Raw genomic sequence first — 17,771 nt, 5'->3', positions numbered from 1 at the left:
GTGGAGGTTTTAAAGTAGACGAATCACTCACTCCCTCTCAGATATCGGTGAGAAGAGAGAATCGTCAAGGTGAAGGTGGGACCCAGGTGCTGCCAACAGGGTAAGGTATGTGGCACCTCAAGTAGGCATGACTCAGACATAAGAAAGCATTAAATCTGAAAAACAATGAAACCATCATAGTCTTTGGTATTTGGCCAAAGTTCACCTCCAGTGGCATTGTAAACAAAGTGCAAATGCTAGCCTTCCTGTTTACCTAAACTTCTGGTTAATTTGTATTAAGGCTCCAGGATGATCTCTAGGGTTCTATATTCTCTAGAGCAGGCATAGGCAAACTCAGCCCTCCAGATGTGTTGGGACTACAGTTCCCATCATTCCTGACCACTGGTCCTGTTAGCTAGGGATCATCGGAGTTGTAGTCCCAAAACATCTGGCAGGCCAAGTTTGCCTATGCCTGCTCTAGAGATTCTGATCAAGGTCTTGTAACTAAAAACAATCTGCCATGAAATCCATGGTTTCCACTATAATCATTTTAGTTATTTCCCCCACCCCCTTTGGAAATTGTGTTTGAGTAAAGCCTGCAATTTTCTTGTGCCCCTTGCAATGCCACGATTTTATGGACTAGTAAAGTATAAGTTGTGAACTACTGATTCTGAGGCATAGCTGAAGATGAGCTGCCATTTTCTATACATCCGAATACATTTCTCCATAAGGACAAAGTGTGCTCTACACTCAATGCATGTATGTGTTAAAATGAGAGTGAGTAAATAATGTTTTGTAAACGATGGTGATGGAAGAATCTCAGTCTCCCAGGGTAGCTTACTTCCCACCCCCCGGCGGTGCTGCCATGTAGAAATGGCTTTAATAGTTTTTAGTGGGGTTTCTTTGGTATATTGTATTATCTTACACTGCTTTGATGGTCCCAGGCTGTGAAGCAGTTTATAAATTTGTCAAATAAAAATAACTAAGGAGCAGAACTTTAGCAGGCAAAGCTTTTCCCCACTATTCAAATAGAAACGCAAGAGTCCTCACTACAAGCTATTAAGAGAGTTGACAGAGGACATTTCAACAGTTACACCTTTTCTGACCCCTGTATGACAAGCTGCACTTGCCAACATTCATTTTCTACAAAGCTCCCTCCAGTGGTTTTGTCCTTTATATTCCACTGCCCTAATTTAAGTCTGGTTTAATTCCCTGGTTCCCAACAATGACTGTAGGAGAACCTCAAGGTGTCTCATCTGGGGATTTCTAAATGCCACCAAGGAAATTGATTCCCAGTGCTCTTTGGAGAAGCCCATGGCCAGTAAATCGGGTTGGGGGTTCTGCTGCCAGAATAGTCTCCATTTTATCTAACCACGATGGCTATATTATCTGCTGGAGGCAGGATGCTATACCAGTCGCTGTAAAATGCAAGTGGGGAGAGTTCTGTTGTGATCAGGTCCTGCTTATGGCATCCCATAGGGAACTGGTTGGCCACAAGATCTGGGGAAAAGTAACAGGGAGGAGGGGAGTATCCAGGAGAAAAAGTAGTGAAGCAGCTTCTTTCCTGCCCTGTCCTTCTGCTTAAACTTACAGCTGGTGTGTGTTTGTGTGTAGAGAGAGGTGGTGTATTGGTTAGAGTGTTAGACTAGGACCTGGGAGACCAGTGTTGAATCCCCACTTGGCTATGAAACTCACTGGGTGATCTTGGGCCAGTCAATACCTCTCAGCCTTGCCTACCTCACAAGGTTGTTGGCATTAGACAAGGAGGGGGAGTACCATGTACATAGCCTTGAGTCCCTTGGGTGGTGGTGGGAGGTGGGATATAAATGCAAGAAATAAGTTACAGAAAGGGTGCATAGAGGGCATGGTGGTCAGGGAGGAAGCTGAGGAGCAGGCAGATTCCTGTGTCCACCTGCACATTTGAGGAGGGAGGAGGGAGCTCTGCATCAGCAGGGTGCTCTTGGTGTTACTTCACAGGTGGCAGAAGGGTGTTGGAGGCTGGGCTGAGGGGCAACCTCCACCCAATTCAACACACACAGCCTGGGGCAAAGGGAGGGTTGTATTCCTCTGCCAGTCTGGCCATCAGAGAGGGAAAAAACTGATGGACTTCCAGTGTAGGGAGGGGACCATGTCAGTGCTGGATTTACATATAAGTTAAACAAGCTATAGCTTAGGGCCCCACTCTCTTGGAGGCCCCAAAAAAATTCAAAGGGAAAAAAACCTGGATGTACATCTCTAAAATAAACAAATAAAATAAAACCTACATACAGCAACAGTGTTTTGTGTTGTGTAGGCTCCTATTTGTTATGTGCAAATGGCTTTAGATACCTATTAGGTCCATAAATTACTATGTAGCATTTATTCAACACAAAAAACACCGACAATTTGTTATTGGCAAAGGACAGGTGGACATATAAAGGGCCCCATTACCTTCGGTAGCTTAGGGCCTCATCAAACCTAAATTCAGCCCTGCATGTATTGTATATACTGTAAATACAAAGTGTGGGGAGCTCCTATGCTTACCCATAGTTGTGATGAAATCTCAGCCGTTATATGCATACATACACAGAGCTGTGCCTGATCAATTTCCTGTTTCTAAACAACTTATCCTGCCCATGTTTACCTGCTGGTCACCTTGCTTCACACGGCGTCTGGGCAAGGAAGAAGAGCTATAAAAGGAAGTCAACTTGTGTCCCATCGCATTTTCAGGGAAGGCCCGCCCTTAGGCAAGTCTGAATGCTGTGGTTTCTGCCTACTCTTCAGACATGTCTAGTGGGTGTGTCACATTCCAAATAAATTTGTTTTCAGTCACAAATATTTGGCATAGAAGGTAATTCAGGGGTGTTTTCATGTTTGTAGGAATGAAGCAAGAAGTGCAGGGTCCTCCATTTAGTTTTAATCTATCACTTATGTACAACACTGAACTGAAGTCTAATCCTCAAGCTGCTGAAAGGTACCGCTTATGATACTTTTTTGAACTGTGTTCAGATACTTGAGTACAAAGTACACACGTCTCAGCAATCCTACAGTTCTGTAGGGACTAGAGGGCAGCTCTGATGATATTTTATATTTATCTGGGTAGATACAGTTGTGTGAAATGCAACTAGTGTAGGATCCTGCTTCCAGATTTTTTTTGAGGAAGTAGATGGCAGATACGTGTCTTCTGCATTTAAGTCATCTTCAATCGGTGTCCAAGTACAACAGCTGTTGTACTTTACTAGGCATTTACCACTGAGCCCTACATCAATACATGACGCAAGGCCAACAGAGGTCATTCTTACACAATCCAGACTCCCAACAGTGTAACCAGCAAGACTGAAGAATGAAAAGAATTCATGCAGGTGAAACCAAAGTGACATGTATTTGCAGCATATTATTAAGGAATTAAGTATTTGAGACATCTTAGAAAACATGTACCCATTTTATAAATGAGGAACAATGAGGCCAATAGTATTTTGAAAGGCAGTTGGTGAATCCATGGCAAAGAATTAAAAACCCATGCAATGAGCCAAGATACAGACATTGAAATCAAACGAATCCATGAAAGAACTCAAAATTGATGCAAAGTAGGTAACCGAATGAAATTGTGCAAGTTAGTCACTATAAAACAAATCAGTAAATGAATTAAGGATCTAGGAAACAATGCCCATGGCAAATTCCCTATCTTATAAACACCCCTCTTCTCTCATCTATCCAAACACACAGAAAGTCTCCACCAAACAGGCATGCTCTCCCTGAAGTATCTTCAGTTGCTGCTTCAGGCAGATTCCAGTTCCTCACTGGGCTGAGCAGGAGACTCTGAAGGTAAAAATGTGTCACGTGAAAGCACAACAACAACAACAACAACAACAACAACAACAACAACAATTTATTTGTACCCCGCCCATCTGGCTGGGTCTCCCCAGCCACTCTGGGCGGCTTCCAACAAAGATTAAAAATACATTAAAATATCACACATTAAAAACTTCCCTTCAAGGGATCATCTGAAAATGATGGCTTCAAAGGTCAAAAGAGGTGATATCATAACTACTGCTATTCAGAAGTAGTGACACCTGAGCACTATCCCTAACAGTGGAATTTGTCTACAATGACCTTAAAGAACAATAAACTCTTAAGGAAAAATTTAAGGAAAGAACAACACAACATTTCTATGCATGCATGACAGTTACTTGTAATTCGGTTCTGCTGACATCAGCTTGAGGTTTTTGCTCTTATTGTGCAAACAGAAATGAGTTGATAGATGGTGAAATCATTGCGTTCAGGGAGCTTGCTGGAGATGAGTGAGCTCAATCAGCAGCTGCCTGAGTTTTATGGGTGGTGGTGGGGGGGTTAGATGTTGAAATGATCTCCTATCTGTACTTCATGTACTTGGGCAGCTTTCACATTATGGACAATGTCCATTACACAGTGCACGTTGAGGTGAAGCAGTCCATACTGCTTTCTCTAATGCTCCACTATGGATGAACAAATCTGCCAACTTCTCATATTCCCAATCTTAAACTCATTTTTTTAAAAAAGAAAGTACTCAACATTAATCAGCACTTTAGTGCACACTTCTCCAAATACATACATTCATGTATGCAGTTTTCTCTAAGCTAATGCATTTTTGTATGTTATTTTCAGTAATAAAGCCATTGTTATGAACACTTTCCTTTAATTTGCCCAATTTAATTTTTTCATTCATTTCACGGGGTTTGTATACCACTTACTCATCAAAGCTCCTAAGCAGTTTACATACCGATTTACATTAAAATGTACACATCATAAGCATTCAGAAGTGTGCAGATTTTGAAGGGGAGCTGCATTTTGTAGGTTCTTAAAATGTAAACCAAACCAAATCCTTCCTCTGCCCAATTTCCTATCTTCTATCTATCTCTGGCTTCTATTTAGCACTAGTGGCAGGGACGCGGGTGGTGCTGTAGGTAAAACCTCAGCGCCTAGGACTTGCCAATCGCATGGTCGGCGGTTCGAATCCCCGTGGCGGGGTGCGCTCCCGTTGCTCGGTCCTAGCGCCTGCCAACCTAGCAGTTCGAAAGCACCCCCGGGTGCAAGTAGATAAATAGGGACCGCTTACTAGCGGGAAGGTAAACGGTGTTTCCGTGTGCGGCTCTGGCTCACCAGAGCAGCTTCGTCACGCTGGCCACGTGACCCGGAAGTGTCTGCGGACAGCGCTGGCTGCCGGCCTCTAGAGTGAGATGAGCGCACAACCCTAGAGTCTGTCAAGACTGGCCCTTACGGGCAGGGGTACCTTTACCTTTACCTTTTATTCAAGTGGCATAAACCTTCTTGTATCAGTTTGGGCAGACACATTGTCCTGTCGTTCTTCCTGATGACCATCTGGGGAGGGGGTGTTGCCTGAGGAGATTCATGAGGGCCCCATAGAGAGGCCTGGAGGGCTGCATTTGGCCTCCAGGTCTGATAGCCCCATTTCTGGATTTAAAAAACATAATAGTGCAGCAGATACACTCAAAAATCCCCTTTCTCCTTTTTCTTCACCCGTAATTCAACAATTAAATAAAAAGTGGTTTTATGGGTGCTAAAGGGAGCCAAATGTTCTCAACAGCCTCATTGTCTTACTGAAGATAGGAAGGCTATTGTTTCCAAGTTCTGTTCTACAGTTCCCTAACCTCTGATTGCTTGGATTTACCTAGGACACTTCCCTTTTCTCTAGCACCTGTTGTGTAGATGGTTATGTAATTTACTTGCAGGTATTGGCAAGCTGTCAAATTTGAGGATTCCGTCCATGCTCTAAACATTGTGGCTCTCTGATCTGTGTCCCATACTTCGCAGTTCCCAATCTGTTTGGGAAACTTGCATGTATTTTTAACAAACCTATTAAAACAAGGCTGCCACTTACCTGGGAAGCCAACCTGTGGGGCAAAGCTAGTGGCGTTTGTCTAGGCAGAAGGAATTTCTACTGTTTATTCCTGTTCCCATCAGTATATTATGCCGTTCTTAAAATTCCTTTAACATGGAAATCTCTCTTCTTTGGAACTCCCTGCCAATTGACATCAGGCACACACACACCACCACTGTAGTTTTTAAGGCACTTGCTGAAAACTTTTCTGTTTCAACTGGCCTATCCAAGGCATATGATTTGGTTACACCTGTTCTTAAATTTATTTTAGATGTCTGATTGTTTTTGTTTCAAATGCTTTTGTTTTTCATTTCATTTTATTTTTGCCACAGGAGTGTTTGCCTAAACTCATTTTGGAGGAAGAGTGAGATAAAAAAATATGAATGAATGATTAAGTAAATCACATGCCTTGGCTTGCTTTTTAAACATTTCAAGAGCAGATTGAGAACCTCTGATACTTTTCTGTGAACATGATACAGTAAGCAGCTGGAACTTTCTAGAAGGGTTGGAGAGGCTGGGGTGGGACTTTTGAGGACAGAGTTTCCAAAGAAATTGGGTGCAGCAGCTACCAAGATTGTGGCCTGCGAGGTGTGGGTGGGAAAGAACCCTTCTTCCCTGAACAGGAAGGTGGGAAGTTCAGCCCATCTCATAAAAAAAAAAAAAAATCCCCATTGGCAGTGAAGCAAGGAATCTTTTGATTAGGAATCCCAACACTGTGATGTTTGCCGAGTTGCTTTTTTAATGGGGAAGTGAATACCACTGCTGCTGTTTTTATATTGTTCTTCAGGTCATCCCTTGGGACAGCTCATTTGTATCTGATTCATGCAATAAAATGGGCTGTGGTCTCATGTGTTGGCATATTTACACATAATTCAGCACTTCCAGTAAAATACACACACACACACACACAGAGAGAGAGAGAGAGAGAGAGAGAGAGAGAGAGAGAGAGAGAGAGAGAGAGTTGATTGTATCTTGGCAGTACAATACCTGCCAACCATCCCAAGGTAGGATAAACTGTTTGTTAGAAAGCTGTAACATGAAGTGTTTGATGAGCAAAAGCAGATGGGTTAATTGGCAGAATACGAGTGTTTAGAACAGAATAAAAGAATTGTAGGGTTGGAAAGGGACCCAAGGGTCATCTAGTCAAACCCACTGCAATGCAGGATTGGCATCTCATTTCCTGCAATTTGAATCCATTGGTTTGGGTCCTACCTTCTGAAGCCAGGAGAATAGCCGTCCTGGTCTTGGTGTGGAGAATATTATGCACAAATGCAAGGAAAACATTATCTGGCACCTTAACGATTAAGAAATAAGCTTTTGAGGACTGAAATTCATTTCATTAGATTATGTATGAAGTGCTATCCTGAGTTGCAGGTGGGGGCAGGGGAACACACACACAGACGCACACACACACACAGAGAGAGAGAGAGAGAGAGAGAGAGAGAGACCATATGGGGTGAGGAAACAGTGAAGTCAGAAGGAAAGTATACGCAGAAAAAGTACATAATGCAGCACTGGTTTCTACCACCAAAAACTATAGAAAAGACTGACAATAATAGCACCTTTGTACTGAGCCTAGGGCTTGCCGATCAGAAGGTCGGCGGTTTGAATATCCATGACGGGGTGAGCTCCCGTTGCTCAGTCCCAGCTCCTGCCAACCTAGCAGTTCAAAAGCACATCAAAGTGCAAGTAGATAAATAGATACCGCTCCGGCGGGAAGGTAAACGGCATTTCTGTGCGCTGCTCTGGTTTCGCCAGAAGCGGCTTAGTCATGCTGGCCACATGACTGTACGCCGGCTCCCTTAGCCAATAAAGCAAATGAGCGCCGCAACCCCAGAGTCGGTCACTACTGGACCTAATGGTCAGGGGTCCCTTTATCTTTACTGTTAGAGTACAGAACAGTCAGAAAAGCAAATAAGAAGGGATGTTCTTCATGAAGTTTCCTACAGGAGGAATTTGCATTTGAGCTTTGAACTCGGCTTTGGCCATAGTTCTAAGCGTGAAAACTGTAACCCTACAAACAGAATCCACAACACAATGTTGCAATGCATCTTCTTTCTTTAAAGGAGTGCCCCTGTTCAGTCATTCCATCCAAATGGGGCATTCCACTTCGTTGGCATAACCCTCTGTATTTCTTTTCATACTGTCCTTCTGCATTCCATGACTACTACAAAGCACACTTAATCCTATTTGGACTGTTTAGGGGTTTTAAAAATACTTTTTGTACTTCTGCAAACCTTGGGATTCTCCCCCAAGTATCCTGAAACTTCTTATTTCTCAGTAGCCCCATCTTGGCTACAATCCTGGCAACATGCACCATTTGAGTTAGCTCTCAGAAGGAGTGATAGTTTAATTTATTGGGAAATTTTTGCTTGTGAGACGTTTTAGTATTTTAGCAATGTTTGTATTGATGTAAAGCATGGATTTGAAGTAATTCTGCTTAGTTCACACAAGAGAGAATTATTTCTGAGCGTGTGGGATTTCTTTTTTGCCCTTTGCTGACTGTTGCTTTGTCTCCTTAACAATGGTAAAAGCATATCTTTGGTTGATAGGAAGGCAAATAAGAAGAATGCATGCCACATTTATAAAAGCATAGAGATTAGGTAAGGGGCTCTCCCTGTTAAAACTGATAATGAAATGACACGAAACGACACAGAATACATACAAATCTTACCAACTGTCTTAGCAGCCAATAAACCTCATAAGAGCTGCAGTTTGAAGGGAGGGACTGGAGTCTCTAATGGAGGCGAATTATGGCCCTCATCAAACTACAATCTCCAATAACTTTGAGAGAAAGCCTCAGCAGTTAAACCAAAATCATAGGGCTGTGCAGTGCTTTTTATCTAAAAAAAATAAAAAATGTTTAGGGTTACTCTCATTTTCCTACTCATACTGAAATACTGCCTCTCAATGAGGCCAAACTTAGATTCACAAAATGTTTAGGGGTATGCATACCCCTGCTTCCCCCCAGGAAAAAAAGCACTGGTGCTGCGTACACACAAAGTAGTTAAAGCACCCCCACCAGACTGTAGTTTACTTTACACAGCTACAATTTCCAGCACCCTTGACAAATCAGTTCCCAGGATCATCTGCGGGTGGGTGAGTGTGCTTTAAATGTATGGTGTGTCAGCAGCCAGATAGATCCTTATTAGGCCACTTCCTGAGAGAGCCAGAGACTTGCTTTGGGTGCCACCATACCTGCCAGACAGGCTATGCTGGTGAATGCTATGCCAACAGCCAGCTGAGCCAATTGGATCATTGGAGTGGCAGAGTCTAAGAAAGTAACTGTTGTGGAAAACCCACCATCACCTCAACATGCCTCTTCAGTTATTTTTCCTTCCACTTTCTCACAAATTTTAAATCAACTTGAATATCTGCCATCTCAATGCAGCTAGATTTCAGAGGTGTAAAGACATACTCCGTCACCCAGGACCAGATCAGAATTCTCCCCACGACTACAAACTTCAGAAATAAGCCCACCATCTAGGCTAATAACAACATGCTGAATCCAGCAGTGACGCAGCTAATTTCTCTTCCCCGAAAACAAACTGTGGTGCAAAAGATAAGGTTGCCTTTCACGGTTCTATTATCAAACCTCTTTTGCTGGCCCACAAACGGTTACAGCAAGTGAACAGGTTTTGGCACGTACACACAGTGTCTCATCTGAAAAGGCAAGATGGAGGAAGGGGGCACACTGTGTGTGTGTGTGTGTGTGTGTGTGTGTGTGTGTGTGTGTGTGTTGCTCGGTATGGCTTCTTCTGCTCAGGAACTAACACCCAATAATTGTTCTCCTTCTCTTAAACCTTTCTACTTTTATATTGGCCTATTGGGGGAATTAAGTCGCTTGATATAATCAAAGAGACCGGCACTTCAGTCACAAGATGCTGAATTTCTAGCACCATGTGGCTTTGGGTGAAGCAGTCTCATTGTTGAAGTGCAGAAGAAGTGTGGCATGCATGGGAAAGGAGCATACTTTGCTTTGAGATCAATTTGAAGGTCAGAACATGCTTGGAATTCCAGGCCGGGTGATGGCGGATGATACTAATACTATATATAAACTACTATTGCCATTGTTTTGATAAACTGCCTTTAGAAGGAACCAATATAGCAATAACTGTTTTACAGGCCACTTAGCACTCTCATGGGCAGAGATAATCAGATCTGGAGGAAGTAACAACAGTAACAGAGAAACGGATCAAATAAAGGCATATGATATATTTTTATTAAACCACAGAAAAATCTAAATTTCTCTCTTGAATGACCATTCGGACCAATAAAGGCTTTCCTGTCAACTTGTGTCAAGAATCAGGTTCGGAACCTGTGAGCTGAGGGAGACTCGCCTTATGTGCCACCACTCACTTCTGGCCAAAGTAAGCCTTTTAATCACAATACAGTAGGGCAGAGCTGATAAATTGATATTCCCTGCCAGCTTATAAAGGATTGCGGGTTAGGCTTGCTCACTACTCTGAGCAAGCAGAGGACACTGCTGATCCTGCTTTGCCTTGTCTACATAGGGTTGCCATACATCTGGGAATTCCCGGACATGTCCTCTTTTGGGGGTCCTACCTGCTCATTTGGGGGGAATTTTACATTTTAAAGCAAATGTCCTGGATTTGGGGTTTGTGTGTAGGTGTGTATGCCTGCATGCAGTTCTGGTTCAGGCTTGGGCTCTGGCGACCTGGGCTCTTGTTCATGGGCTTGATGGTGGCAGAGGGGCTATGGGGCAATTGCCCTAAAAAGCTCAGCAGATTTTTAACTCTTGAAATATGGCAACCCTACAACCCATAATTCGTGGGTATTTATTTCTGAAATGTTTATTCCATCACATTTCCAAAGAGTTCAGGGTAGTGTTAGGGTTTTCTGTCCGCTTGATTTTATCATTACAACCACCCTATAAGGTTAGGCTAGGCTTAGAGAGAGAGAGCAACTGCTCCAAGATCTCCTGGTGAGGTTTGCAGTTGCGTGAGGCCTTAAACCTGGATCTCCTTGGCCTTAATCCAGTACTGTAACCACTACTCACACTAGCTCTCCAGGAATATGAATGTGTGGCAAAGAGGGGGAACCCTGCCCTCCACGCCTTCATCTGACTCTCCTTGTTGCAGGAAGATGTTCCTCTTCCTCCGAGACATTTGTAAATGTCCAAGCTGGAGATGGTGTATCCTGATTTTATGAATATTTCCTCTCGAAATATTTATGTGTATCCTGATTTTATGAATATTTCCTCTCGAAAGCTTTGGTGGTTTTTTGTGATCAGTTGTTGTCATCTGAAGCAGAAGGTGGCAATTGTCATGCCTTGTCAACACACAGCGAAACGGGGTAGGTATGAAGCCAATAGAAACTCTGTTCCCTCTGTCCTTATTACTACAGGTAATTACTACACTTATTTGAAAGCCTAGTATCAGGTAAGTATCTCAAAGGAAATATGCAGAAGGCAGAATGCATTGTGTCCACTTCCATCAATATAGTGGTACCTTGGGTTAAGAACTTAATTCGTTCTGGAGGCCCGTTCTTAACCTGAAACTGTTCTTAACCTGAGGCACCACTTTAGCTAATAGGGCCTCCCACTGCTGCTGCTCTGCCACCACACTATTTCTGTTCTCATCCTGAAGCAAAGTTCTTAACCGGAGGTACTATTTCTGGGTCAGCGGAGTCTGTAACCTGAAGCAGCACTGTATTCCGGCTTCTTTTTCTACTGGTAACATCACCCTTCAGCCTTATTATTTATTTTTCTGAACAACAGTTTGGGTGTTGTCTTTGAGCCAACTTATGTGCAATTGCATTTTTCCTATCAGTTAAAGAAAAAAGGAGTCGTGGAGGGATCCAGGACCCCGCCTATCTGTGTTTCCTTTTCTGTTCTCCTTAGTCCTTCCATTCACCAAACATTAAGCTTATCAAACCTCCACTTCTCATGTGCACCATGTGCTCTGTCTTATCTCTATGCTTCCTCTCTCACGGCTCCTTAAAATATTTTGCTGGCTGCCTCTGCAGGTTTCACTTTCAGGTGGCATCCTGACCATTCAATCTGGGGGGTTCATTCAGGCAAGTGCTGCTGCATTGCTCCAGTGCTTGAGAGCAGGACCAAAGCAAACAAGGAGCTGTTTGCTGTGATCCTGCGAGCCACCTCTGCCTTTTGCTTCTTTTTCTGTTTCGTCTCAAAGCTCAGAGATATGCTTTGAGAGTGCCGAAGGCAATCTGAGGCCCCGACAGATCTTCGTTCACCCAGAATCCTCAGTGGGAATTTTGCACATTATTTTTTGTCATGGAGATTACTCACTGGCGCCTTCTCCTGGCCAAAGAGGAGTTTTGCAAACACTGAGAATTTCCAGTTGTGAAAATAAAAAGCTTTAAGTAGGCTCGAGCCCTTTTGGTGTGAGCAGTGGAAAACTCGTACATGTAGGCTAAGAAATTATTAAAAACTAATTGTTTCTCCTTTGCATTACACTCTTGATGGACTGACTTCTGTTTCTTCCTATTCCTGTGATCAGTAGCTTGTGAAACTTCCCCTTTCTCCAAATGGTCTTTTCTTTTGTGTCATGTTTTCAGATTGTGTGCTTTCAGTAAGCAACTTGTCATTTTTCTATTCTTATACAGCGCCTGACATCTTATTTATGAATAGAATATGAACTCTGTTTAGAAATTGCTTCCCGGTTGTTTTTTATTTTATTTTTGTCCATTATTTGCATTTCAGTTATTCCCCATAACAAGCACTCTTCAAAACTATGGTCAATGCAATGCTCAGTCATAGCAGAGGCTTTTAATCAAAGTAGTGCTAAAATGAGATGCTATTTAGAGCCCACCCTTCCAATACCTAGCAGATTAAGCAAATAAAATATTTTTGAATAACTTAAGTAGTTGAGAGAAAGGCAAGAAAAAGGTGATGTGCTGTTGGGATGCACAGATCTGCCAGTTTCAGTTTCTCTTTTTTCCAGTCTTAAGTTTATTTTGCCCCATTTCTGCATCAGTTTTTTGGTTTTTTAAAGTTGGTATGAAGTTTTGTGCACATGCCTCCTAATATACACACTTTTACAAGCAACTGTGCTTAAATGTGATCATGGACATTATTTCACTATTACACATTTCTCTAAAACATACATTTCTAAATACAGTGGTACCTTAGGTTAAGAACTTAATTCGTTCTGGAGGTCTGTTCTTAACCTGAAATTGTCCTTAACCTGAAGCACCACTTTAGCTAATGAGGCCTCCTGCTGCCGCTGCGCTGCACAATTTCTGTTCTCATCCTGAAGCAAAGTTCTTAACCCAAGGTACTATTTCTGGGTTAGCGGAGTCTGTAACCTGAAGCGTATGTAACCTGAGGTACCACTGTACATTTTCTTGGGTTGCAGTACTGCAACACAAAATTCAGAGATGTGAGGATTTCAAGGTGATATCTGCATTTCAGTTCTGAAACTACAAATTCAGTAGTTTGGGGATTAGCATGTGAACTGAATTAATTTCTCCCTTATCCCTCACTGTGGTGCAGTGCTTAGAGGGGTGCCCTAGGTTTAGGGACCAATGTTTGAACACGTACTTGTAGCCACCAAGGTTATGCAATGTGCTTGGCATCCATCTGTTTCTAGAAACACTGGATTGTCCCTCTGGGGGTGAAGTCAAACTACTGTGTTAGCAGCACTGAAGAGATTATAGGCTAATCTAAGATACTTGATAAGTCTGTTAGGAAGATGGAGGAGGGACCACATTCTACGTATTGAGCTTTGGAAGAAGGAAAGGTTTTTAAAAATGCAAATAAAATGTTAATGCAATTTACATAAGAAACTACAAGGATAAAAAACCCAGAGATCGTTTACTGCCAGCACCTCCCCGCCCCCTCTGAAAACAGCATCTCCGTTGTTGCCTGTATAGCGAATTAAGACTTAAGCTGAGCTCCAAGCTTTCTACAATTGGCAGTTGCCTTAGGTTAATTCAACATTGACAAGGTTAATTTAATATTACCTGTTTTTCTGCTTTAGGGCATTGCATACAACATTTAAAAAAGAAATATAAATGGAGTGTCCCATTCTCACCTGCCTCCGAGATCAAGCTGGTTCTATAAGAAGTTGAGAGCTTGCAACTGTGAACTCTAGACAGGAGGCAGAAGGCAAAATAGTTTTGTGTTCAGACCCAGAGACGTCCCCCCTAAATAAATTCACACTTGACTCAAATTTTAGTTTGGTTTTTGGCAGAATTTAGGCCACAACTTTATTGATTACAGTAGGTGAGTGGTTGCATAGGCTTTGGTTCGACTAGCTCCCCGCACCCTTGCAGACAACGCTGACCCAGGGCACCAGCATAGGTCAACCAAGGGTGAACACCTGGGTAGGTGAAAAGCCGGGAACAGGCCATGTTCACCACCCAGATGCCCACCTGGACTCAGGCACGGGCACAACCCCCTCCCAGGGGTTGACCAAACCAGTTGAGTCCCTGGATTCCTTAAACGGAATACCCTTCACACAGGGATGGTGAGACCACTCTCCCATCCCTATCACCTGAACCAGTGCCTATCTGCAACCTTACAAGTTGTGATGATTTGCTATGCGGCAGGCGAAATCCAAATGGCAACAGCCAATCAGTCAAGTGGGGAAATTTCTGCCGTGCCCCTGTCCCAACGACAGACGACGGCATAGCAAGGTCAATCACACAAAGCCCTAAAATTAAGCAGAGGTAGGCGCGTGTTCCGAATGGACGAGCCAAAAGGAGAAGCTCTGGGTCATGCGCATGGATATAAATAGGTCCCTCGATCCATTCAGACTGCGCCCCATTGGCCAGGTTGAACCCAACATTGAGGGACCTACTAATCAGGACCTACTGATCCAGCCTACCCACAACACAGGAGGTCAGTCTCCAGATCTCACCCCAACATGTGCCCTCTTTTAGGGAGGACACGATTTATCATTTCTTTCACACAGCACATGCACCAAGGGACTTGAAGATACCATTATGACAAATCCCCAGAAATCTGATATTCCGGCCCCAGCAGGGCTGCCCAGTCTGCTTCAGCTAGCCAAGTTCGGCACTGTATTTGTTTGTGCGCTTTCTGTCTGTCTGTGTGTCTCTGGCAATACAAGCGTACGATTCATCCTGTTGAAACTCCTTGTGTCCGGCTTAAGAATTTGGTTTAGGCACACCTGGTGTACTCCAGCCTTTCTTCAGAGAAATAGGTTGTGATTACTCAGACAATCCAGGACATGTTTTCACATACAGGCCAATTTGTGTTTGGGAAGAATGAGGCAATAAACAGGACACTATTAAAAAGGTATGCTGGGAAGTGTAAATTATAGCTTTCAGATAGGATCATAGAACCCCTTTTTTTAAGGCAAGTTTTTTAGGTTTCACACTGTCAAGTGGAAACTGCGCTACTGTTCCCAATATCGTTCACTGTTCTGCCCCCACCTCCCTCCCCTTAAAGGTGTGTCTGCCATCTTCATTTATATACGGTAACTTCCAGTAAATGCTGAATACGTTACCCTGGGCTTTTGACACCTGAAACAGTGTTTGAAACTCCCATTGTTCTAGGCGCATTTTGCGACAGAGAATCTCATTAGCGCAAAGAGTTTTGAGCTCTGGGCACAATCCTGTGCCTAAGATTTCAGATTAAAACAGCAGAGTAGAAGGAAGGGAGGACCTTTTTCTGCCTCCCCGCTTCCAGCTACTCTCTGAAGACTAGAGAAGAGACCCTCTTAAGAATATTAGGGGGTTGGGCAGGGGAAGGACTACTAGACCATGTAAAAAATGTATATAATACTTCAGAAATATTTTAATACTACTTCATTTTCAGCTTTGTATTCTTTTTATTTAAAAAGCATGCCTAGACATTTCGTTGTTGCACCCATAACCTAGGTTTAAGGTGTCATTTAGCTCCTAGCTTTCATATCTGTTTCTAACACTGACCTAAATAAAAAAAATCCTTCCAGTAGCACCTTAAAGACCAACTAAGTTAGTTCTTGGTATGAGCTTTCGTGTTCATGCACACTTCTTCAGATACACTGAAACAGAAGTTGCCAGATCCTTCTATATAGTGAGAAGGTGGGGAGGGGTATTACTCAGAAGGGTGGTGGGAATGGGAGATTGGCAGATAGCTGGGATGAGCCTGTTGACGACTCTTAACGACTGTAATAGGTCTTACAGGAAAAGGCAAGGGGTGAGAAGGTGAGAAATGGCTTAGTCATGTATAATGGGATAAGAATCCAATGTCTTTGTTCAAACCAGGTCTCTCCATGGTTTTAAGTTTGGTAATGAGTTGCAATTCAGCAGCTTCTCTTTCCAGTCTATTTCTGAAATTCCTTTGTAGTAAAACAGCTACTTTGAGATCTTGTATAGAATGTCCTGGGAGATTGAAGTGTTCTCCTACTGGTTTCTCTGTTTTGTGATTCTTGATGTCAGATTTATGTCCGTTTATTCTTTGGCGTAAGGTTTGGCCTGTTTGTCCAATATAGAGAGCTGAAGGACACTGTTGGCATTTGATGCCATACACAATGTTAGATGATGAGCAATTGAATAGTCCCGAGATGGTATGTGTGATGTTGTTGGGGCCAGTAATGGTGTTGTCCGGGTGTATGTGGCAGCAAAGTTGGCATCTGGGTTTATTGCAGGCTCTGGTGCCAGTGTCCGTGTTAAGTCTGGTTGTAGTATTATTGTGGGTTAGGAGTTGTTTAAGATTGGGTGGCTGTCTGTAGGCAATGAAAGGTCTTCCTCCCAGAGCTTGAGAAAGAGAACTGTCATTGTCCAGAAGAGGTTGTAGATCTCTGATGATGCGTTGTACTGTTTTAACTTGGGAGCTGTATGTGATGACTAGAGGTGTTCTGTTATTTTCTTTTTTGGGTCTGTCTTGCAGCAAGTTCTCTCTGGGTATAAGTCTGGCTCTGTTGATCTGTTGTCTAACTTCATCTGCTGGGTATTTTAGTTCTGAGAAGGTTTGCTGTAGATCTCTTAGGTGAGAGTCTCTGTCTGTAGAATTGGAACAGATGCGGCTGTAACGTAGTGCCTGGCTATATACAATGGACTGTTTGGTATGTTTGGGATGGTAGCTAGAGGCATGTAGATATGTTTGTCGGTCAGTTGGTTTACGGTATAAGGTGGTGTCTATGCGCCCATCCTGTATTTTTATAGTAGTGTCCAAAAAATGTATTTCTTGCATAGATTGATTCATTGTAAGGTTGATTGTGGGGTGAAAATCATTAAATTTCTGGTGAAAGGTGTCCAGGGTCTGTTGACCATGTGTCCAGATGATAAAAATATCGTCAATGTATCGCAGGTACAAGAGAGGTTTGAGTGGGTAGGAGTTTAGGAAACGTTGTTCTAAATCTGCCATGAAGATGTTGACATACTGTGGGGCCATGCGGGTGCCCATTGCTGTGCCGCTGATCTGAAGGAACAGGTCATCACCGAATTTGAAGTTGTTGTGGGTAAGGACAAATTGGCAGAGTTTGGTGGCAAGGTCCGCTGTGGTTTTATCTGAAATGGTGTTCCTTATCTGTAACTAGTTACCTATCTGTAACTAACACTGACCTGAAATGCATATTTATAGGACCCACCTTTCCGTAATTAAATCAGCTTTGTAAACTGTTTTAATGGTTGTATGCCAAATTAGGCCTTATGGTGAAGGACAGCTTACAAATCATCATCATCATCATCATCATCCTCATCCACCAGGCGTACACCTAAAGGGAATGTGTATATCTCCAGCCTCATCAGATCCATTAATTTAGTCAATAAGAAGTGGGTATGCATTGCAATGAGGGTATATAAAGGTAAAGGTAAAGGTACCCCTGCCCGTATGGGCCAGTCGTGTCCGACTCTAGGGTTGTGCGCCCATCTCACTTAAGAGGCCAGGGGCCAGCGCTGTCCGGAGACACTTCTGGGTCACGTGGCCAGCGTGACAAGCTGCATCTGGCGAGCCAGCGCAGCACACGGAACGCCGTTTACCTTCCCGCTTTATAAA

At 43.1% G+C, this 17,771-nt stretch overlaps 1 protein-coding gene across 1 annotated transcript; it reads right to left on the bottom strand.

The window, feature by feature from the left end:
* Window positions 1–4,873: 4,873 nt before the first annotated feature.
* Window positions 4,874–17,220, bottom strand: LOC310707670 (uncharacterized protein). Its single transcript, XM_083505010.1, has 2 exons — window positions 15,718–17,220; window positions 4,874–5,105 (listed from the first exon to the last, which is right to left on the bottom strand). Exon 1 carries the CDS (start codon window positions 17,178–17,180, stop codon window positions 15,996–15,998), a length of 1,185 nt encoding a protein of 394 aa, XP_083361136.1. The 5' UTR covers window positions 17,181–17,220; the 3' UTR covers window positions 4,874–5,105; window positions 15,718–15,995.
* Between the last annotated feature and the right edge of the window lie 551 nt (window positions 17,221–17,771).

Source organism: Podarcis liolepis (genome assembly GCF_965112155.1).
Source record: "Podarcis liolepis genome assembly, chromosome: 5".
NCBI classification, from domain to species: Eukaryota; Metazoa; Chordata; class Lepidosauria; order Squamata; family Lacertidae; genus Podarcis; species Podarcis liolepis.
This window is presented reverse-complemented; position numbering and strand designations above follow the sequence as displayed.

Coding starts and splice junctions, on each gene's coding strand:
- LOC310707670 (XM_083505010.1), bottom strand. CDS start 17,180: ATGGGCACCCGCATGGCCCCACAGTATGTCAACATCTTCATGGCAGAT.